The sequence below is a fragment of the Maniola jurtina genome, chromosome Z, assembly GCF_905333055.1.
Source record: "Maniola jurtina chromosome Z, ilManJurt1.1, whole genome shotgun sequence".
In the NCBI taxonomy this organism is placed as follows: Eukaryota; Metazoa; Arthropoda; class Insecta; order Lepidoptera; family Nymphalidae; genus Maniola; species Maniola jurtina.
The window spans coordinates 10542148-10566985 of record NC_060058.1 but is presented as its reverse complement, the minus strand read 5'-3'; the positions used below and the strand labels follow the sequence as shown (position 1 = coordinate 10566985).

At 40.6% G+C, this 24838-nt stretch overlaps 1 protein-coding gene across 2 annotated transcripts in view; it reads left to right on the top strand.

Annotated features, from left to right (window-relative positions):
• LOC123880432 (discoidin domain-containing receptor 2-like) overlaps positions 1 to 19526 on the top strand; it is a 68040-nt gene extending 48514 nt beyond the window's left edge. Inside the window, exons 4-16 of one of the 2 annotated variants that reach the window (XM_045928557.1) lie at positions 4660 to 4891; positions 5366 to 5513; positions 10683 to 10978; positions 11523 to 11730; positions 12326 to 12533; positions 13224 to 13468; positions 14160 to 14341; positions 14655 to 14777; positions 15393 to 15502; positions 15980 to 16098; positions 16941 to 17073; positions 17919 to 18165; positions 18922 to 19526. In XM_045928557.1, coding sequence (XP_045784513.1) covers positions 4660 to 4891; positions 5366 to 5513; positions 10683 to 10978; positions 11523 to 11730; positions 12326 to 12533; positions 13224 to 13468; positions 14160 to 14341; positions 14655 to 14777; positions 15393 to 15502; positions 15980 to 16098; positions 16941 to 17073; positions 17919 to 18165; positions 18922 to 19110 — 2440 coding nt within the window. In that variant the 3' untranslated portion in view covers positions 19111 to 19526. Of the gene's footprint in view, positions 1 to 4659; positions 4892 to 5365; positions 5514 to 10682; positions 10979 to 11522; positions 11731 to 12325; positions 12534 to 13223; positions 13469 to 14159; positions 14342 to 14654; positions 14778 to 15392; positions 15512 to 15979; positions 16099 to 16940; positions 17074 to 17918; positions 18166 to 18921 lie in introns of both variants that reach the window. The other variant, XM_045928556.1, reaches the window with a different exon arrangement.
• The last annotated feature ends 5312 nt before the right edge of the window (positions 19527 to 24838 follow it).

The following is a 24838-nucleotide window of genomic DNA, read 5'->3' as shown; positions in this document are numbered from 1 at the left end:
TTGAGTTATGTCAGTTACTCTAGTCCTCCTCTCATCATTTCCGGGTTGATAATGCCAACGTGCAGGTGATCCAAGCATATCCTCCTCCATTATCTTTAGTTTTTTTACTGATCTCCTTATTTCTGAAGTGTGAAGTTGAAATACATAGTTACAAGTTTTACCATGCCAGAGTACAATAGTTATGTACAGTAAGATCTTGGTAAAATGGACTAAGAGCCTGCGCGTGCACGACTTTTGAGATTTTTTACACCTTTACCTACCTGTTATCTTCCAAAGCCACCATGATCCAAACTTCGTAGTCGCTGATCGTTCCTCCCGGTGTTGGGGACAATACGCACAGAAACTTTCAGCTTTTATGAAATAACAAAGGTCTGGCACGCGCTGGCGCTCTCTCTATAAATGAAGTCAAATGATAACAATAATCCTTTTCGACGGGTAAAATTTTGAACTATTCAAGTAACAAGTAAGCCTTTTATGGTTCAGCTGCACTATCGAGATTCGGCAAATGATTCGTGACATCTAGCCAACGGCAGTTTTACCTTTCCGCACTTTCGCGCTAACCCGAATGCGGTCCGAATATAGATTTTTTTTATTCCCGCGGTGCTTTTTGGTTCTCTGGGATATATCGAATACATCTCAGGGAGGACTATTCGCTGCCACAGAATGACATGTCTACCGGCTGGCTGATCTGCCAAACCTATTTAAAAAGTAGCTTATGCCCGCGACTTCTTCCGCGTGGACCATACAAACTTCAACCCCCTATTTTACCCCTTTACGGGTTGAGAATTTTCATTAATCCTTTCTTAGCAAATGTCATCGTCATAATAGTTATCTGCATGCAAAATTTCAGCCCGAACCGTCCAGTAGTTTGAGCTGTGCGTTGTTAGATCAGTCAGTCAGACACCTTTTCCTTTTATATAATACTAGCTTATTCCTGCAACTTCATCCGTGTGGACGACACAAATTTCAAACCCCTATTTTACCCCTTACGGTTGTTAAAATTCATAAATCCTTTCTTAGCGGATGTCTACGTCATAAAAGTCATCTGTATGTCAAACAGCCCGATTCGTCCAGTAGTGAGAGCTATGCTCTGTTAGATCGGGCAGTCACCTTTTCCTTAGATTCGCAAAAACAAAATATTCCCGAATATTGTGGTCAGTTGATTTGCCAAATGCCGAACTAGCGTAAAATGTGTCCGAACTCGAATCATTTGCCGAATCTCGTTAGTGTAGGCGTAGCGTTAGTGAGGTGGAATACTGAGGCGAAGTCAAGACCGGAGTAAGTTAATCCAGCTTAGCGCTTATCGGCGGGAACTGTAATCGGTCATTGTAGAGGCGAGCTTTCTTTAAGCCTCCCCTTAATTCCGTCCACCGAACACGACAGTTTCAGACAGTCTAGAATGTTACATTAGACCTAGTATGGATTCGGTATCAATTTGTATTTGCATGTGAAATTGAAGCGACCTAGCTCTGCAGCATAGTATAATGCAAAGTCACTTCCAGCCGTATATACCCCTTTGTACGCTTAAATTTTTAAACTAGCGACAGATTTTAATGCGGTTTTCGGCAATAGAAAGAAAGAAAGAAAGAAAGAAAAACTGTTTATTTGGTACCAACAATAACTTAAAATAAATAGATAGATAGAGTGATTTAAAATTAAGGTTAGCATGTATGTGCTGCATAGCTGACTGTCGGTGACAGCTATAACGAAAAGACGTTTGTTTAGTGAGCTATGACCTGTTATGAGTCTCACCACCTTCCTAAGTTTGCCTCCGGCCTGGCGGAGTTGTTTATTAGTTTGTCGTTGGTATGTTAGGGAAACCTCCGAGTTTCTTGCTGGTTCTTCTCGGTAGGAAAGGCATTCCGAACCAGTGGTAGATGCTCTTGACGATTCAAAAGTAATTGTAAAAGTCTAATTGAATAAGAATATTTTGAATTTGAAAGCCTCTTTGCCTTCGTGCAGTCTGCTATGTATGCCCATAATTGGAAATCATATGATTTATCAAACACGCTGTATATCTACATACTATCTACGCGCAGTCCACGTCATTTTTTCCGCTAAAGTTTTATACGTGTCATTGTCTCGCATGAGCTTAACGCATATATGTCAGACCACATTTGGGTTAAGGATGCCGTTCCACTAAAAACCGACTTGTAACTTGTTAGAACACGAGGCATCATTAGCTCGCGAGGTTCGTCCCAGACACGCGCGCTTGCCTAAACACGAATAGGGCAAAACCGGTCAAGTGTGAGTCGCACTCGCACACGAACGGTTCCGCACTATCGTACAAGAAATCTCCAACCAGTATAATTCATTCGTTTCCACACCTGTACAAAACTGCAAGTTAATGACGGACTAATTAAGTAAACATAAATTATTTTATCATTCAAACACTATTTTTTTTTTTACCCGACTAAGGCAAAGCCGAAAGGAAGGGTTAAAAAAACTTTCCAGATAAACCCCTTTTTGACGACCAAATTACTGGGCTATATCTTGTTTCTTTCTTTTTACTTTATTTTACTTGTACCAAATTGGATTCAAGTTGTTTCATTTTTCCGTAGTCGGGTTATAGTTTTTTCAACTTTTTTTTTGTGATTTAACCTTAAGTTCTCGGTTTTTGGTTTTTTTTCTACTTGTGCTATAAGACCTACCTACCTACTAAATTTCATTATTCTAGGTCAATGGGAAGTACCCTAGTTTTGATTCCCTTTTCTTGACTAACAAGATAGACAGACGAAGTTATCCTATAACGGTTTCGTTTTTCCCTTTGAGGTGCGGAACCCTAAAAATGCGGTGGAATATTATATTTTTAAAATACACACAACATTGAACCGTACATTTTTCCCCTTTGAAGGAAGGTATAATATAATCTTCCTGGAAAATAAATCCAAACGTCTCTTTCGATTTATAAAATAACCTGATATCTCTTCGGATTTATGTGGGATACCTAACAAGCAACACAAGATCCATATTTATCTGCGAGCTAAGTATGGGATATGACCTCGAGACTGCAAACAAGTTACAGTGTAATAAACTTCAGTGTAAAAAAGTTCAAAACCCGACTACTGTTTTTAATAAACGCTGAATTAATAAACGCTGATCATGAAATGCCCTGCGCGCGCGTTAGAAAGCTTCCTGCAAGTCTCAACAACAACTATACAAAGTTTCAATGTACAAATGAACTCATAGGTAACGAGCAGATAGACAGACAAATATAATTTTTATCAACACCCTACCCAAAAATAGGGGTGTTATAAGTTTGACGTGTGTATCTGTGTATCTGTCTGTGGCATCGTAGCTCCTAAACTAATGAACTGATTTTAATTTAGTTTTTTTGTACGAAAGGTGGCTTGATCGAGGGTGTTCTTAGCTATAATCCAAGAAAACCGTTCAGCCGTTTGAAAGTTATCAGCTCTTTTCTAGTAACTGTAACCTTCACTTGTCGAGGGTGTTATAAGTTTTTAATTTACACTTGTATATATAAGAAGATTGCGTAATTATCGTTATACAAATCGTGCGCGCATGGCATAGTATGGAGAACGCTAACAGGGTTTCCGCATTGAATAGCTTCGCGAAGACTGCTTTGAGCATAGATCTCGGCTGCACCATCATTTGCGTGCATGGGATATTAAATAGAATACAGAGCCCTTTTCTATAGCATACAAATCGTATCTTACGTTAATTTAACGCGTCTTCATACTAGAACTGGTTTTATAAACTAAACTAGCGTATGCCCGCAATTTCACTCGCATTCAATACACAGATTTCAAACTATTTTACCCCATTAGGGATTGAGTTTTCGGATTCTTTTCTTAGTGGATGTTTATGTCTACGTTATTTCTTGTATGATGGTACTGAACCCTTCGCGTGCGAGTCCAACTCGCACTTGACCGGTTTTTAATCATCTTCATCATCAGCTTGTGGACGTCCACTGTTGGACATAGACCTTCCCTATAGAGCGCCACCACACCCGGTCCTCAGCTTTCCTCATCCAGCCACTTCCCGCCAGCCGCTTTATATCGTCGGTCCATCGTGCTGGAGGGCGTCCCACACTACGCTTGCTTAAACGCGGTCTCCACTCAAGGGCTTTCCGGCTCCAACGGCCATCGCCTCTACGACAGGCATGGCCTGCCCACTGCCACTTCAGCTTGCTAATCGTTTTTAATAGACATAATCAATATGATGATGAGTCCTAATTGGTAAAAATCTAATTCGGTTTTTTGAACTATGTGCACTGCTCATTGCCACTTCAGATTCGTAACCTGTTTAGTTATGTAGGCTCCGTTCTCATGTAAAGAAATTCCAAGCATAGCTCTTTCCATCGCCTGCTGTGTGACTGAGCTTTCTTATGAGGGGAAAAGTTAGCAGCCATGTCACGGATAATGTCATCACTGCTACTGACAACTCGCACTGTTCTAAAACTTTGACCAACATTATAACCATAGTGAACTACACTCACTCTAGTGAGGGAACTCTCGATTTGATCCTGAATCTACGATATGTCAAATATTAGGCTATGGTGACGTAAAATCATAGAAAAATAAGGCTACTTTAGGACTACCTGCGTCACATTTGACGAAGCCTCGACCTTTTATCCCTAAGTTCCCTAAATGTCGTGAACTGTGCTACAAATCAATATAAAAACTTAATTGTCAACAGATTGAACCAAGAAATCAAAGGTGGGGCGTGGTGTCCGAAGTCGCAGATCACTACGGAGTCGACGGAATGGCTGGAGATCAACCTTCACTCGGTTCACGTCATCACGGCTACAGGCACCCAGGGGAGGTTCGGCAACGGCCAGGGGGTGGAATACACGGAAGCCTACGTCATAGAGTATTGGAGGCCGAAGCTGGGCAAGTGGGTGCGGTACAGAGGCGCTGATGGGCAAGAGGTAAGAATATCACTTTAATATCACTTTTTTGAGTGCAAGTTGTCAAAATAGGTACTTAGTATATAGTACCTACTCCTAGCACAAGCTTTATGCTTAGTTGGAGGGATAAAGGAATATTTCACACTTCACACTAATATTATAAAGGCGAAAGTTTGTGTATATGTGTGTGTGTGTGTTTGCGTGCGTGTGTGTGTGTGTGTGTGTGTGTATGAGTGTTTGGTGTGTGTGTGTGTGTGTATGTTTGTTACTCCTTCACGCAAAAACTGCTGGACGGATTTGGCTGAATTTGGAATGGAGATAGGTAATATCCTGGATTAGCACATAGGCTACCTTTTATCCCGTAAAATCAAAGAGTTCTCACGGGATTTCGAAAAACCTAAATCCACGCGGGCGAAGTCGCGGGCATTGGCTAGTATCATGATAAACTTGCCTTATATTAATTTAAAAAAAAACTCAACGAGTAATTCCTTACAGATCCTCACTGGCAATACTAACACGTATTTGGAGAAGAAGAATCACCTGGAACCGCCGATATGGGCGTCGAAGATTCGCTTCATACCATACAGCTCGCACCGGCGCACCATATGCATGAGGGTGGAACTCTATGGCTGTTTCTGGAGTGGTAAGTTACTAAATTACTACCACCACTTTTTTCGGCGGATGGAAAATCTCTACGAACTTCAGCCTGTTGGCACGGTCTGTCTAGAGATGATGCATCTGCGTAAGTTTCGGCTTTTTTTTTTAATCTTTGATTTTAAGGAAAAAATCGGTCAAATGTGAGTCTTTGCATACAAGGAGTTCCGTACCATCGTACTACAAGAAATAACACATTTTTTTATATATTCGTGGCAGCCATTTTTATTATTATTTGTTGTTATAGCGTCTACGTCATAAGAGCTAGCTGCATGCCAAATTTCAACACGATCTGTGCAGTAGTTTGAGCTGTACGTTGAAAGAACAGTCAGTCAGGTTTTATTTTTAACCCCGACCCAAAAAGAGGGGTGTTATAAGTTTGACGTGTGTACCTGTGTATGTGTCGCTGGCATCGTAGCTCCTAAGCTAATGAACCGATTTTAAGTTAGTTTTTTTTGTTTGAAATTTGATCGTGAGTGTTCTTAGCTATAATCCAAGAAAAATGGGTCAGCCGTTTGAAAGTTATCAGCTGTTTTCTAGTTATTACTGTATCTTTCACTTGTCGGGGGTGTTATAAATTTTTAATTTACTCTTGTATATATTTAGGTTAGGTTTAAAGACGTTTAATTCTCATAAAGATATGGGTATTGGGTAGTGATTAGCATGAAATATGAATGAACTAGCAAAACAAACTAGGTACTGCACCTTAACCAAGGTAATACCTAGAATGGGGTATCGCGCGGTCTAGATCGGTACATGCGAGGCATTATACGGGAAAACATTGCAAATTGTTCCTTTAATCATACGTCTGCTTCTTTCAACACATTTTTAGGGTTCCTTTGATACCCCGATATGCAAATCGTGAACCCTTTACAGTGCTTTTTAAAGCCGTTTTAATTTAAAACGGCTTTCAACATTTACGGGTGGGACATACCTACTCACGAACGATGTGAGTGATGTGTGAATAACGCTAATCAACGTTTGGTATTAATTAAGTAGTATTTTATAAGAAACTAAAGTCATTTGAAATTAATGTTACAAAAAAGTTTGGCTTAAAAGTTTTGCTATTGTAGTTTGTTACATGGTTTATTTACTACGTTACGTTTGGAAGTTGCCTAAAGGGCTAAAAATAAAGATGGTTCTAATAGGCCCTTACTTAATTATGCGCCTGTATTTATGTTGTCTGTGCTTCTACGTATTGTATCATACAGGCTTCACTTTTTAATATATGAGCTTTGCTTATCTGAGGTTTCAAAATATCTTTATACTGAACACTCGTTGAGTGATTTCTGCTCACTCTTAGTCCGTTTTTTGTGAGTTTTTCCCGCCATTTCGGAGTCGCTCCTAAACAACACTTGACGAACGGACGTCACGAAAGACCCATAATAGCATTGCATAGATTGCAATCACTTGCTGGTAGTGCTTACGTTACCATTTACCTGTTGTTATATTTCAAGTTTTTCTACGCCATTTTATTCAGTAATGCAGAATTATGGTATTGTTCGAGGAATTCGAGGATGCATATCTAGTGAACTGTCTAAAACCTACGAATAGGATTTCAACTGCGTCCATGGATTAAGGTTTTTAAAATCCCGTGGGGTCTCTTTAATTTTCCGGGATGAAAAAAGCTTATTTATTAAAATTGTGAGCAGTTACAAAACGCGACGCGAGCAGGTTTTGCTATTTGTCGGTAAAAATGCTACTATTTTATTCTTGACCCCCCCCCCCCCCCCCCCCAACGTTCACAAAATTAGATAATTTTGGTCTTAACTGTTTTAATATATATACCTTAAATATCGATATTCTTGACCTAAAACCATTCTCGAGTATTTTTTTTAAATGTAACTAAACTAAAATACTGAAAAAAATAAAACGTACAAGCCTAGACTAACGTGTACTGAATCTAATGAGATCAAAATTGACTAGTTTTGTTAACAGGGTATAAACGTTATCACCCGAAACAATATTTCAAGAATAAAATGTAGGCAAATACCTACTAGACTATGAAGAAAAGTTACAACTAGACCATCCTCTAAGCGTTCAATTCGTTTCCTTCACAAATTGCAGTTGCGAGTGAGACTATGAATATCATAGCGAATAAGGAGCCAGTATTCTCCGTAAGTGAGTTGCATTAAACATAGACAGTGATGGACGACTGACTCACACAAGAACCTAAATTCCAGTACATCCCAGTGGCGTGTGTGCAATAAGCTAGAGATTTTAATGTAATTTGCATCCTTTATTTGTTCTATTACATACCGTTGCGCTCTGTGCATATTTCCCAGCCTGCGTTGCTTTGCATAGATCCATCATTTTATCCACCTTTCAAAATTTTCACACCAAACCCATTTAGATCCATCACAGAATATTCCTTTAAAAATCATTTTTTAACCCCCGACCCAAAAAGAGGGGTGTTATAAGTTTGACGTGTGTATCTGTGTATCTGTCTGTGGCATCGTAGCGCCTAAACGAATGAACCGATTTTAATTTAGTTTTTTTTTTGTTCGAAAGGTGGCTTGATCGAGAGTGTTCTTAGCTATAATCCAAAAAATTGGTTCAGCCGTTTAAGAGTTATCAGCTCTTTTCTAGTTTTCTTGTAGAAAAGAAGGTTAGATAACCGTTAGGTTCATAATATTATGTCAATAGACAAATGTCAAGCTGTCAAGATGGACGTTGCCCAAATACATAATTATTTATTTGAAAATGATGTTTTGGAAAACTCAGATACATCGTAGGCGCGGAATAGTCCAAGAAAATCGGTTCAGCCGTTTGAAAGTTATCAGGTCTTTTCGGTCCGTAACTACATAGTTACTGTAACCTTCACTTGTCGGGGGTGTTATAAATTTTTAATTTACACTTGTCCATTTTGACGTCTGATTAAGAGTGTTGTCCGCTCGCTCGAGTACATGCAGTTCCTGAGTCTTTTTGAAATGAAACTTATTTTTTTTTTGTAGTGTTATAAAAACAATTAATTAAAATTTCTCTGCCTATCACTGACCATATTAGAAATGAGCAAAATGTGTTTGTTAGTTTGTTTACTGGTTAACCGAAATCCATGCGGACGAAGTCGCGGGCATCAGCTAGTAACACGATATGTATGAACTGGTGTCGAAATAGCTTTCATTTCATCCTGTGATATGATTTGAAAGGGATTATTGGCCTTTGGCCGTGATATTGACGTTCATTAGCGCCCATTTGCAAATTTAGCCGCAGGTATCGAGATTAATTTACTCAATATCGCCCCAGGGAGTCTACCAAACGACATGTATAATACTCGTACTCGTTATAATATTTAGTAGGTACTTTCTAAACAAGGTGTAGCCAGAACGAAAGATATTAGTTACTAGAATATGTCTGCAAAATTTCATGGACTTTGGTTGCTTGATATTCAAATGAAATTGGAACTACGATTGTATGAAAACGAGTGATGGAGAGAGCCCTGTTAAACTAATATTTGACAAATGTCGATTCAGAATGAAACCGAGAGTTTCCTCACTCCAGTTCACTCTAAGGTTGGTACTCCGTAGCGTGTCGGAACAACGTAATAAACTTGTATAGAAATTATTACGTGTAGCCTTTAAACAATAGCTGGTTGAAAATGCAATAAAAATTGTCGCTTCAAGAATACCTAAGGGCCAAATCTCATAGGTGTGAGTCAACGTGTTTTGTATTCTATACCCGCTATGCACCTGCGGCTTACGAAATCATTCACCATTAATCATCTATCTATACTCTATATACTTATACTTACTCATAAATAAAATTGGAGTGTCTGTCTGTAATTTCGAAATAACTACCTCATATTAAGCTAATATGGTTATTTGAACGATACCAACACTGAATCAAACGTTTTTAAAATTTTTGTCTGTCTGTCTGTCTATCTGTCTGTCTGTCTGTCTGTCTGTCTATCTGTCTGTCTGTCTGTCTGTCTGTCTATCTGTCTGTCTGTCTATCTGTCTGTCTGTTTGAAAAGGCTAATCTTCGGAACGGCTGAACCGATTTTGACGGGATTTTCACAGACAAGTAGAGGATTGACCAGGGAGTAACATAGGCTACTTTTTTAACAGACTTTCAAAAAGGGAGTTGTGTTTTTCTACCTATGTACACCGAAGTCTCCGAGATTTCTGAACCGATTTGCGTAATTATTTTTTTTAATCGATAGAGGAACTTTGTGACATTGTTTCATAAAAAAATTGGATTCCAACTCCTCAATCCTGATGCTGCAGGGGACCTCACCATCAATACTGATGGGATTTAGAAACTGTCGGTTATAAATTGATTAATATTGAAGGTATCTGTACCAAGTAAAGACTTTGTCGTTGACCTCGAGGACCCAACTTCTCAACCCTGATGCTGTAAGGAATTGTCTTCCTAAATCTTGGTGATCCCTCGGGATTTTTAAAGGACCATCCCTTTAAATGTTTTACGTGGTACAGAAACACGTTGCATCCCGGGGACGGGCTATTACGGATAGGCTACTTTTGCTCTGGGAAATCAAAGTTCCCACGGGGTTTCAGACCCTAATCCACGCGGGCGAAGCTGCGGGCATCAGCTAGTTATAATATAATAATTGTAGCTCGATACTGTGTTGAAGTTGGAGAATTGTTGAGAGTTAACATGATAAAAAAGAGGTAACTACTTAATTTTGCTCATTTGTAAGTTTCCGTGCCCGTAGGGTGCCGCACCCTATTACTAAGCCTCCGCTACCCGTCCGTCTGTCTGTCAGCGGACTGTATCTCATGAATCGTAATACTCGTAAATATTCTCATATTTCTATTGCCGCTATACAAAATATAATAAAAACATCAAAATGGCTGCCATGCAAATTAAAAATAAATAAAAAGTACTTAGTGTCTCAATATCTTCTACGATATATATACGATACCGAACCGAACCTTACATTTGTCCGGTTTTTCGGTTTTCGGTTAAGACCGGAAGACTTAGGATGAGGACACCCCGCACACCAGCAACGCCCGGTACGAGATGACGCGGATGACATTCTGGTGTGCAGGGCATCCCCCTACCTCATACCCCGATTGACATCTCGTCCTGTCGCGTACTTTGTATACGTTGCATGTATGCAAGAACCATGAAAAGATTTCACTCCTTTTTTTTTGGCATTCCTACCAAAAATGTCACAACTTTTTTTTCTTTACAGTCGGCATAGTCTCCTATTCAATGCCGAAAGGGGATAAACGAAGCAACGGCGTAGAGTTAACCGATATGATCTACGACGGCCAATGGGGCGAGGAGCTAAGGAACGGACTGGGGCAGCTAGTGGACGGGCAGTTCGGAGGTGACGAGATTCGCGAGGCAGCCAAGACCTCCGCCTGGGTCGGTTGGAGGAACGACTCAAGGCCCAACCCTCCGGTCCTCATCTTCGAGTTCGATAAAGTTCGCGAGTTCAGCGCTGTCCATTTGTTCTGCAATAACAAGTTCATGAGAGATGTACAGGTGAGTCGCAACTTCTAGACAGTACCTGTTAAGAATATCAGCTAGTGGACGGTCAGTGTTTTGAAATGCTCGCCGATTTAGGGGACGCTGGTAAGGTCCAAATTGGCTTTTTGGTCTCAAATTGTAGAACTTCGCGTCTTTTATATTTTGTTTGCTGAGCCGTTGAGTTAAGCTAGTTTTCGCGTGGGGAAGATGAGGTTCGTGAGGTACCAAAGACCTCCGCCTGGGTCGGATGGCGGAACGATTGAGGCCCGTAACTAATTTATGGAATTTCAGTTTATAGAAATTATCAGTTCCAAATTGCCCTGCCGGAAATCGAACTTGTAAGCTAAAAGGTTGAAATCTATAGATCTATAGAGCGCACTTTAACTTTGCCCCGACTTAAGACACTGTTAAAACGAAACAGCGTTATTTCGCTTTCATAAATCTGTCTCGTTTTAACTGAAAGTTAAGTCTGAGCAAAATCAGGCAGGCAAATCGTCACTTTAATAGAAACATGCAATGGGAATTGTTATGTGTTTGAAAGTATTTTTTTGGTTGTTAGGTTTTCTCCGAAGCGATAATCACGTTCTCGATCGGCGGTCGCCATTTTCAAGACGAGCCTATTCGGTACACTACGGTAGAAGACAACATCTTCGAGAGCTCGCGTAACGTCAGCATAAAACTACACCATAGAATCGGGAAGTGGGTCCGTATCGAACTTCACTTCTCGGCTCGTTGGATCCTTGTCAGCGAAGTCGTCTTCGATTCTGGTGAGTTTGAAATAAATATTAAGACTATAATATAAAAACCGTCCAAGTGAGAGTCAGACTCGCGCACCGAGAGTTCCGTACTCGGATGTTATCTCCGACATTTTGCACGATAAATCAAAAACTTATGCATAAAAATAAAGAAAAATCTAAGTTAAAAATAAGAACTTCCTTTCAACCGTCCATCCATTTCACCAAGGGGTGAAATGGGTTCACCCCTTTCTCGATATCATTTCTTAGCTGCTCCAAATTTCAATTTGTAGGCTTTAGAGTTCCTGGGATTCCGTGATTAGTCAGTGAGTTGCATTTTGTTTTCATATACGAGTATATAAATTACATGCCTTTGTTATGAAATTTATTTTTATGATTGGAAATTTTGCCAAGATGGAGTGCAGCTTATCAAATCACATACTTTATCAATGTGATCCTTCCCCAATACGGCCGTCAATAATACGGCCAAATAACTTAGGGCTATAAACTAGTTCTACCGCATCACAAGTACATGAGTTGGGATTTGAATACAGGCATGAATGGCTATGAGCAATCAATTTTGGATATACAGCACTTCTATTTTGACTTGAGCTTATGTTATTTTCAGACGTAGCACAAGGTAACTACACGCCAGAGAGCCTGAAACCATCCATCGGCAAGGACAAAGCGAAGATACAATCCAGCAAGGATTTGCCCATATCCACAGCACATCAGGAAGATCCATTATACATGGCCATTGTCGTGGGGGTTTTGACAGCTCTAGTCATACTTCTAGCGGTCGCAGTCTTCCTCATAATACATAGGCATAGACATAGGTTAGACTGATTTTTATCTTATCTTTTTCACCGATACATAACAGTTATTCGTTATGATGGGTTATGCCCCTGATCTAGCAATCTATAAATCAGATTGAATTGAAATATGCTTTATTGAACACCATCATAAAGCACAAAAGTAAAACATAAGACAACAAAAATATTAGTAAAAATAGATTTAGGTTTTTAAAAATACTGTAAAAACTCTTCGATTTGTCGGGATTAAAAGTAGACTATGTTCCCGGGATTGAAGCTAACTCTGTACACATCAAATTCGGTTCAACTGTTGGGCCGTGAAAAGCTACCAGGCAAACTGACTGACATACTTTGGAATTTATAATATTATAGCATAGTATACGAAGAGACAAGTTAGTCCAACGGATTTGATCTCATGGTAAAAGACGGCCAACTACTCTTCTATGTATAGTGTGCGACAGATTGAAATGGCAACGGGGGTAGGGACGCCCCGCACACCCGCACAGCCCCCGCGCTAACCCGGTGCATCCCCCCGCCCCCTACCCCGATTGTCATTTCAACCAGTCGCATACTATTAGGTCCCGGAATTACTAGGGCCGTCCCTCCCTTACCGTACGATTGCTCGGTCTGGACGCTTCGTCAAATCTCGGTAGATAACACTAGTTACGTATTGTCCTTGCCCTGTGATATCAGTATGTGTTATTATTATTTCAGGAAATGCTTCGCTTCACCCCTGGCGAAGACCACGATAGCTCAACGAACAGTTGCAGACAATTATAACCCCTGTGGCACATCCATGCTCCCTGACAATAAGATGATAATCGATTGCGGTTTGGACGTCAAGTCTGATGAATATCAGGAGCCTTATCAAGCGCTAAAGTGCGCGCCGTACTTAAGTTATAGCACAGTGCTTTTAGAAATGAAGGATTTTGTCAAAGACTCCAACACAGCATTATCAGGTAAAAAAAATCTTTTCTTTCTTTGGCTTGACCGTGTTACGCATCGAACGCGATATATTCTTTTAATTGACTGCAATCTCAATGTTAAGTACCTCAGTACGGGACCCGAAAAATACAAGCCAATTGCGTTGGTTATTTACCTCAATAAGCCGCAATAAGGTCGCCATACCGCCGAAGAGAATAGGTTCTACAGTTTCCATGTGCGTGGAAGAAATAATCTGGCACAACGGGTGGTCGAAGTGCACCAAGGATTCGACCAACCAGGTGGTTAGGGTGAAATTGCTTACGGTGACGTGCGGTGCGGTTGTAGAAAAAGAAACGTGGAATAAGGTCAAATAGCTTCTCAGAGCACTCCCCATTATAAAAGGCGATAGAACACGCAAAGAGAGCTTACGTCTCTGCGGTGCTCCAGGCTTTCCGAACAAGCCGCTTTTAAATCCGATCAAATGGAAAGAATGGTACAGCCAAAGGCCGTAACTCGTTTAGTACCGTAATGGTCATATTCGCGTGGCACGGTTATGCACATGCGTTAGGTGTGTGTGACGCGTCTATAGGAAAATACCATAAGTGCGACAGGTTTATGATGCAATAGTTTCGCGGAATATGTTGATACTCGAATTCTGAGGCTGACCGTACTTTAAGTTGTGAGTTGTGTATATTTCAGACTTTGAATGTATTCCGGGTGTTACAGATAGTTCGAACTATGACTACGCAGTGCCGGAGCTCAGTTCGGCGCCGCTGCTGACGAAGCGCCGGCTGGCAGACAGCCTGTCGGGTCGAGCCACGGAGCTGATCACCGACCACGACACTCTTGGGGAGCTGGACGCCCGACGGTCCGCGGCTGGTTCCATACGCTCCAAGCACAGTACTCGGGTAAGAGCAAAGCGAGGGATTTTTACTTATATGAAAGCAGTGTATTCCTAGCGTGCTTACACACACATTTCTTCATTCATTATAAGCAAGCGCTTGACCACAATCACACCTGATGGAAAGTGATGATGGGATGCGTTCACCTAAAAGATGACTATTCACTCTTGTTTCATTTCCATATAAAATGTGCAAGAGAGGGTATCCCATGTTAGCTCGACTTAGTGCTGTCTGAACCGATGCGTTAGTATCCTAAGACGTAGCATACAGATTATCCTGCATGAAATATTTACCTAAAGTAATTGATTGTTGGTTTCAGTCGCCCAGTCAGCAAGAGATTCTAATAGACCTGAAGCGGCGACTCGAGAGTACAAACGTGATCGAGTTCCCTCGACATCGGTTGCGAATGATCTCTAAACTGGCGGAGGGGGCCTTCGGAACTGTGAGTATCTTTCATTTTCCACACGCTTTACCCGACCAATGGAAAAAGATGCCTAAGTCTGCGTCCTGAGTGATGGCGCACCGCGGAAGTAATATGGGCCTTTGGAAGTAGTTTCGATAGCTGCAAAGTGTCGCAGTTAACAGCTGTACTGAGTGAACACACTACAGATTTCGTCTCTGGCAGTAAGCGAAACCATGGCTTAGCGGTCAGAGCGTCGCAAGACGCAGGCTCGAATCCAGCCGGTTCCGCAATTTTTGATATGTATTAAAAAACTAGATGATGCCCGCCACTTCGTCCACGTGGATTTAGTTTTTTAAATCCTGTAGAAACTCTTTGATTTTCCAAAATAAAAAGGTGCCTGTGTCAATTTCTAGGATGCAAGCTACCTCTTCTATACCAAATTTCATATAAATCGGTTAAACAGTGGGCCTTTAAGAATCCTGTGGGAACTCTTTGATTTTCCGGGATAAAAAGTAGCCTATAAGCTAATTCTGTACTTTTTACAAAATCGGTCAAATAGTTGGGCCGTGAAAAGCTAGCAGACAGACAGACAGACACACTTTCGTATTTATAATGTTATAGTATGGATTATATGTTTGATACCCACACTCGCAGGTATACGTGGCGGAGGCGGACGGCGTGCCGGAGTACAGCGGCGCGGTGTCGGCGGAGAAGCGCCTCGTGGCCGTCAAGTTCCTGTGCCACGACGCGTCCGCCAAGGAGAGGTACATCATGTATGCGCTGCCGTTTATACTTTACATCATCATTATTGTTCAATAAGAAGGTAACCTCTTAGGTGCAGGTCTTAAAAAGGTTGTGGTCACAGCCACCCAAAAATCAGCCAAGTCCAAATCGAAGTATGAACTTGCTCACGATCGATTTAATTCATTCCTACAAAGGAAATGTTTACAAAATAATTATATGACTAAGATTTTGCACAGTACCACTTTGACTTTGCTTAGACTTATAAAACGAGACAGCGCTATACTGTTGATATATAACCGTCTCATTTTAATTGGAGCTTGTCTGAGCAAAGTCAAAGTACGCTCTATAGGTCTCAGCCTTAGAAGTGCGTCCCTGGGATCGAACCCCCGACCTCCCGAATAGGAGACAGACATCCTAACCACAAGGCTTTCACGGCTTTTTGTTTGAATTGTATTAAATTAATAAATAAATTCATAATTTTAACATTTTGTTTCTAGGGAGGACTTCGAAAGAGACGTCCGTATTCTGGCTGCCCTGTCTTCGCCGCACCTCGCGCGAGTGTTGGGCGCTTGTCGCTCGCCTCCCTTAGCTGTAGTCCTCGAGTACTTAGAATTAGGTATGTAACTTCTTTAATCTATTAGTATTGATCTTTACAATTATTATTATTTGCCCGAACTGTCCCAGTGCATAAAGACCTCCCTTTCTCCTTCTGCCTCTGTCTAGGGATATTTGGGGGGCCTCTGACAAAAACTCCTCTTGCCTCTCCGGCAAACTCGTGAGTGCGGTCTTTTGATGATGCGTCAAAGAGCAAGTTGGAGCACCAAAGATGAGGGGAAGAATGCACATATCCATGAGCCTACGCTTTAAAGTTAATGAGAGATTTGCCTTCATTAAATCTTTTATGACCCAATAACCTGTTCAGGCATTTTCTGTCCTGTCTTGTCATGAAACCCATATTGACGAAAGGTATAATGACATAATATTTAATAAGGTGTATTGACGTGGCTGTTGTTTCATGACATCCACTTCCGAACAATAATTGCATTTGTGAATTATATACGCCTTGTCATGAAACGTATATTGACACAGGTATAATGACATATTTAATAAGGGCTACACTGTTGTTTCATGACATCCGATTTCTCTCCGTCATCCGTGAGAATACCTATACATCGATGCTTGTATGTGCTTCGAACGTAGATTTGTCAAAGATGGCCACTGATTACTGAATAAGTTTGATTTGGATATTAGTGCGTAAGCAATATCCGAATTCGCTCCGAGTTTTATATCCGTATTTTCACTGATTCGGATCGGATGAGTGCGTAACCGCTTTTATACAATTTGTCTGACAAATTAGTTTAATTTGGTGGAATCGGTTACCTCAGCATCGGTTACTCCATTGTTGATTGTTCGATTATATCGATTGTGACTAGCGCCTAATAATCGTGGTGACGACAGGTGATCTGTGCGCGTTCTTACGCGCCGGTCCGCCGCCGAGTACCGGTACGCTGTTGCACGTGGCCACGCAGATAGCGGCCGGGATGCACTACCTCGAGTCTTTGAACTTCGTGCATCGCGATTTGGCTACTAGGTGAGTCGATTAAATCGAAGTCAAAGTCATTTATATAAATTGGGTACTGTTGTACACTTTCTGATTGTCAAACAATGAAGTCCAGTCATTTTGTAGTTTTAGATGGAGAGTTTTCCGGGAGTTTTGAAAATTAGTAATTACCGTCTCCTGGAGATACCATAAAAAGAACCGCGCCACTCACTCTACCACATCGTGGTGTGGAAATGAGTTATTTGGCCAAAACGAGTGTTGGAGTGGGCTTTGTGGCGTTCGTACTCTAAAACTATTGAGTCTACAAAAAAGTTATAACATTAATTGTAGGAAATTGTCTCTAGTTTAATTATTACATTACCATTTTCATCATAAAATGAGTCAGAATAAAGTTATCGTCAAAAAACTGGTTTTGGACGCCATTTTTCCAATATGGCGGCGCGAGCGGTAAAGATACAAGGTGACAAAATGAAAATTTGGAAAGAGCGCATCAAAATCTATAAAACCACCAATTTTCAAACCTCCCAGAAAACTTTTCTGACAAGCCCCTTTTTGAGCACCAAATGACTGGACTTAGGTAATAAATACGTTAACTCAAAACTAAAGCTACGAGGGTTCCAATGGTAAATTCCAAAAATGTATAGTAAAGATGGATAAACTTTTCGACCTGCAGCTTAACAGCTACAATGTCAAGATCGCAATCATCTCTTTGTTTGATGCTCGCCCACTATTAGATACAATGTATTGTTGCAACAAGAATAAATAAACAAGTAAAATTTGCCCGAACTCCAATCATTACCTGAATCCCGTTTGTAAAGTCATTAAATATTCTGTAGTAGCACTTCATTAATTTTACAATCACTTCTCATTTCCAGGAACTGCCTGATCGGCAAAGGCTACCAAATCAAAATCAGCGATTTCGGCACAGACAACGAAGCATACGCCTGCGATTACTACAAAGTGGACGGCAGGATACCCTTGCCCCTGCGCTGGGCAGCGTGGGAGTCCGTGCTGAGAGGCAAATATACCACCAAGAGTGACGTGTGGGCGTTCGCGGTCACCTTGCACGAGATATTCACGCTGTGTCGTCGGCGACCTTATGAACATCTCACTGAATCAGAGGTAGGCTATAATCTTCTTTTTTGCTTTCTGCTCTCTGGGCTGGTTTCCGCACTTAAACGTTTCCGTCTGATGTGCGTGCGTTGCCCCTCCCCGCCGAAGTCGCTCCAGGAAGCCGAGTAGACCGGCTTCCTGGACGACGATAGCGTTCTCGTTGTTCCGTCACGCTCGTGCACTCCGAGCACGTGCGTCGGTGTTTCATCGACTTCCATGCAGGCCCTCACAAAGGACAGTCGGTAACATCTATAACGAAAAGGTGTTTGTTTAGTGGGCTATGCCCTGTTATGAGTAGACTACCATCATCATCAAGCAATAAACGTCCACAGCTGGACAGAGATCCCTTGTAGAGACTTTTACATGACACGGTCTTGTGCTGTCGCCATCGCTACTCGTTTAATGTCGTCTGTCCACCTAGTGAGAGATTTGTCAATGGTGCACTTGGCAGTGCGAATTTTCCTTTCCAGCACCCAATGTCTATAGGTTTTTCGAACTAAGTACGAGCCATTGTCATTGCCACTTCAGCTTAGCAAGCTGTACTCCTTTTGATGGGCAGAATTGTTAGATTTGTAAGATGATATAGTGGTGATAATAATAATTTATTACGTAAACTTACTAAACTTCAGCTACGAGGGTTCCAAATGCGCCCAGGTCTGAGAAGAGTCCACAACAAACTCAGCCGGGTATTAAAAAAAAATCGGTTTAATTCCCTGTAGGTTCTAGTGTAAATAAAAAAGTAATACTTTATATTTTGTCCTGCAGGTTCTAGAGAACTTATCCCATTTGCAAGCGGACGACGGTCTGTTCGAGTGTATAGACCGCTGCGGTGGCTGTCCCAGAGACATCTACGAGCTGATGTGCGAGTGTTGGCGGAGGGACGAGATGGACCGACCGACCTTCACCGAGCTACACCTGTTCCTGCAGAGGAAAGCGATACCGTATGCCTCGTGACTACGTAACGGCCACACGCTGGGCTATCTGTGAGTTTAATCTCTTCTGTTTAGTCTAAGACTTATCTATAGAGCGCATTTTGACTTTGCTCAGGCTTAAGACACTGGTAAAACGAGACAGCGTTATACCGCTGGCATAAATCTGTCTCGTTTTTACTGAAACTTAAGTCTAAGCAAAGTCAAAGTGTGCGCTATAGATTTCAACATGACCGCATGCTGAGATGCAGGTGTCGCAGCTCAGTACAGATTTTGCAGGGCAGGGCAATTGAAGCACACATAAGCCGTGAGCGTACGCTACAACACAGCTCACACAGCTGAGTTGACTCGTCCAGCGGCTCGATCGCGGTAGGATGACAGCTACAATGTCACGTTCGCAATCACCTCTGATTGGTTGACCCTTAATCACTATTGGCTACAATGCATTGTTGCAACAAGAGTACCATAAATTTAGCCAATAACAACAATTGCGTTTGTAATAATGATTGATGCAGGTTTTACGGAATCGAGCTACGGAATATTGTACAAAGAAACAAAAATAAAACTTTACACAACAAAAATAGTAAGTAGTATAATTTGGCGGCTTTATTGCTTTGAAACGATCTCTGCCAGGCAGCCACGTTACATAGGATTTAATGACTAGTGAGAAAGTGGCGCGCTGGCTGCGTGATCGGAATCTTCCACTGCATCTTGTTGGTGCGGGTACTTTGGTTAGCGAATTGCTTCGCTACAAAAGGATAAAAGGATGTACACTCATGAATTTCAAAATCTGCTCTGCCCTGCACTGCTCTGCCCTGCACTGCTCTGAATTACGTCGCTTGCGTGTCAGTATACGCTTAACCCTACGGTGGTGATTTAAGGCGGAAACAAATTATTATCGGACGCGTCCGTAAGCACTTGACAGCTGCGATAGATATGTTTGGGACGAGACTTTTCGGCTGACAAAAATATCCAGCGAGCCATAATTCTATCGGACGTTCAAGCACTCAAGAATGTTCCAAGGTTTCATCCGCTACTAACGTCCAATAGTTTGCAGAGCTCAGTGTACTTTTCATTATCTGGATACCTATGGCGCGGCGGTCTGCTGCGTCCGTCAGCTGCGTCAGATAACTTATTTCCGCTTTTACTATGCTTGAAAAACTCTTGAGAGCCCGAATCATACATTTTCATGTAAAATTTGTAATTTCTAACGCTATAACGACACCGCAATAAAGTTATATGTTAGCGGCTTTAATACCAGATTGCTACGAAAAATATTATATTTTATTGAGAGATTCGAACTGATCCATTTAATGTTGTTTATATAGAAAGTTTTCCTTTGAAATATTGAACGAAAGAGGTAATCAATAGTATTAAATAACTTAAGTTAATATTGACATGATTTACCTACAATATTTTTGAATCCTGGCAATCTGGTCACTAAGTGTGCGGACACAACGAAAGAGGAACTGGAAAGATGGAGAAATTAATTTTTATTTGTAAAAAGTTGATACTTCCTTAATATAATATTTATAGTTATCATTTTCTGGTAAAAGAAATCACTGGATTCGTCAGCAATACCTGTGCACATGTGACGTCACAATGTATTTCGGCAAGTGCACAGGCATTTTCTACGGGTATATGTAATACATTTATATACATTTCTGAAATGACATTTTATGTATTTAAAGATTTATTTAGTCGAATACATTTGATAGTTATTTATTATATTATATTGTATACATAAATAGGTTGTAAAGGTTCATTTATAAGAATAGAATTACTTTTTTCAAACTGATCAAGTATCATTCAATAGGGAAGATGCAAATGTGACATTTCTGAACATTTTGTGATCAAAATGTTAACAAAATATAAAAGAAAGGCCATAGCAACGTTTTTGTTTTAATTTATATAAATTTTCAACAATAAATATCTATTAAAAGTAACTTGAAACGGAACGTGTTTTAATCCACCAATCAGCGTCTAATGACGTCACTCGTGTTATGAGAAATTATTTGAGGTTATAATTGTGAAGTTAAACGCGAAAATTAATTGCATTTAGCGATTAAAAATAGAAAAAGTGTTCACTTTTGTCAAAAGTGCAGAGTTTTCAAGCGTAGAAATGAAAGGAACTAAACTACTACGGTATGTATAAATCACAGATAAACTTTGTATTTCATTCAGCAGCCCTATACAAAACAGTTATTTCAGCTCAACAAGGGAATCTTACGGCGGCAACGCAATCGGCTATGTCCGAATCAAAAGAGATAGAGACTTGTGTACATTAAAAAGTAGAGTTACTTCGGAGCATAAAGTACTTTTATATATTTATAGATAAATGAATTTGTAACCTCTGATTGATGGCTTGTGTAGTAACTAATATCTTTGTTTCTGTGACTCAGATTAAAATTGAAGAGGCCGGACTTCTTCTTAATGCCGAGTATCCTATTCTTGGTGCAACACCTGATGGGCTTACTGAAAATTACACAGACAGACACATGTCCTTCAAAAGATATTACCATACTTTCCTATGTGAAAGACAATCAAATAACACCAAAATTTTGGACACAAGTACAACTTCAAATGTTTTTCAGCAAAAGAAAATTGGCACTTTTCTGTATAACACACCCAAATTTTTAAGAATCAAAAGGAGTAGATATTTATTATGTGCCATTTGATAACAGCATTGTAATTGTTATGAATGCTGCTACAAAGTTCTGAATAGATGCTGTATTTCCAAAATTAAAAAATATATATATTATTTATGAATATTTTTCATTTTTCTAAAAAAAATTTATGAACAAATAAAATGAAAATCTGCTTTGTAAATACTGTTTTTTATTCAATTTTAATTAAAAGTGATTGTACATTGACAAGAGTACAACAAAATGATCATGGCATAGTCTAAACTGGAGACTAAAAAATGATCAACACATGCATGTGGCTTTAGAAAAGCAAATTCACGTAATCTTCTGATCACTCTTTCGATATGAATCCGTAGGCATGCAATTTTTTTCGACCTTATTACATCCTCTCGAGGACTTTTCTTGGTGCTGCTAATTTCATTTTAAATAGTTAACAGTATTATAATGTATTTGTACAACAAAATATCTCTAAAGTCGAAAATACTATAATGAAAGCCACAAATGAAATCCAGCAACGAACAAGTACTAACGTCCACAGACATGTCCAGGAGTGACGTCATTAGAACTGTAGGTCCGTTTTGGCGCGCGATTGTAGACTGTTAGTTTCAAAACGTATTTCCTTGCAATAAATGACAGTGTTTTCACTTTTTTATGTACTAATGGTCTATTCTACACGGAATTCTTTAAAATGAAAACAAAATTAAAAATATCGCATGTTCCCTATTATATGATTGAATTTTCTGTACTATACAGGATATTTAATATAAACGAATTTGACAATTTTTAACACTATCGAAATAATTGTACCATTATTGTAAATTAACTATAACTTCAGCATTAATCGTTTACAACACTAAACTGGCTTTAGACAAGTAAAGTTGCAGACACATTACCGTGCTGTGCTGTGTTGCTATGCATATTTTCATATAAAATGTATGACTCCGCTCCCTTTCTTTCTTCTCTCTGGGCTGGTTTCCGCACTTAAATGTTTCCGTCTGTTATGCGTGCGTTGCCCCTCCCCGCCGAAGTCTTCACTCCAGCCATCCAAGCTCGCTCCAGAAGCCGAGTAGACCGCCCAGGTTGCCGAGGGCTTGATGAAGTGAGGTTGGGGATCCCAGATGGCGTTCTCGATGTTCTGCCACGCTCGCACACTCCAGGAGCACGTGCGTCGGTGTTTCATCGACCTCCATGCAGGCCCTGCAGAGGACTGTCGCTAACACCTATAACGAAAAGGTGTTTGTTTAGTGAGCTATGCCCTGTGAGTCCCACCACCTTCCTAAGTTTACCGTTGTCCAGGCGGAGTAGTTTGTTAGTTTGTCGTTGATCTATGTTAGGGAAAGCCTCTTTGGCTTGCCTGCAGTCAGTTACGTTTTCCCATAATTGGGAATGCTCTTTAAGTGTTAGTTCATGCAACCAAGTTTTATACTCACTGAAGGGTATGGGTACAATAGGCTCTGGCCCTGTCACCTTCAGCGTCGTAGCCTTGCGTGCTAATGCGTCCGCTGCCTCATTTCCCTGGTCCCCATCATGTCCTTTGACCCACCGTAGGGTGATGTCATTCGACATGGCGAGTGTTTCCAGAGCTTTGTGGCAGTCTTGTATGAGTTCAGAGGTTGTTGAGAATCTAGCCAAGGCTTTGAGAACAGCTTAGCTATCCGAGTTAATGTTAATCTTAAAATTTGTTACATGTCGGTTTGCCATTGCTATGACTGCGGTTGTAATGCCTACACACTCTGCTTGGAAGACAGAGTTGTCCTTACCGAGTGCGTGACTTATTCTCAGTTGTGTTAACTTCGGATCTATGTTTATCTCTGGATTTATTTTGTATGGTTTGTCCAGTATGTATTGTTTCCTGGTTCTGTCGCATTTCCACTCCAGGCGTGGTTCTTTGGTTATGCTTTGCACTAGAATTTTAGTGTGCCTTGTGTTCTGTTCTTTCCATAGACCTGAGGTTTTCAGTCTCAAGGCTGCGAGCGTTGCTTCTTCTTTGACTTGTAAGTACAGGGGCGGGATCCCCAGTATAATTTCAAGTGCTGTTGTTGGTGTGGTACTCATGCAGCCTGTAATGACGAGGCATGCTTGTCGTTGAAATTTCTGTAATTCTTGCTGGGCGGTCGTAAGAAGAGTTCTCGGCCACCATATCAAAGCGGCATATGTTAATGAGCTTCTTAGTACCATTAGGTATAACCATTTCATCATCTGACCTCTATCTTTCGCGTCAGGACACTCCAAAGTAATGTGCTTACAGCTTAGGCCTAGTTCAGTAGGGTTAGTGAAAGATTTTTCACCTCACCAACTTTGTTAGGATACGAGAGTCTAAACTCTTCAGCTTTAAAGTGAAAAGGACCTTAAATATCTCTTTTAAAGCTTAAATTTGTACTTGCATCAACAACCGGTGCTCCAAGCGGAAACATTACGAAATTAAAATCGGTGGTACTGAATTTTTGACTTTAAATCAAGACTCTTTAGGTCCATTTTACTCGGCGTTGTGTGGGGTTGTAGTAAGGACACAGGTCAACATCTTATCTAAAAAATATTTAGTCAAAGCATTATTGAGTAGGTTCCTGCGGTAGTGGAGCGGTGCGGGAGGGGTGTGATGACGTGACGCGAAAGCTCAGCGATTCGTGAAATGCAGTTGCCTACTCAGTTATGCGCTACACCTGTAATTGAAATAAAAAGCTTTAATTTTCAAAATAGATAACAACACAACGAACACAAACTGCCATCATTTGTGCCATACTTACTTCTCTTCTCTACGTTAGAAAAAAAAATATTACTTGACAAAAAGGCCGCACTTAACTGTCATGTTATGGGTAGTGTCAGACCGAATACCTGTTTAGATGGTTTTATTTTTTACTAGCTGTGCCCGCGACTTCTTTCGCGTGGAATAGTGACTTTTCGGGCAGCATTCCTTATGGCAGCGGCGCGGCTCTCGGTCGATGCCGAACCCGAAATTGTAATTAATTTTTTTTTGTCTGTTTGTCTGTGTGTTTGTGCACGCTAGTCTCAGAAACGGCTTATTCGATTTAGATACGGTTTTCACTAATATATTGTAGTAAGCTTCACTTAGCATTTAGTGTTTATTTCATGTCAATCGGTTCATAAATA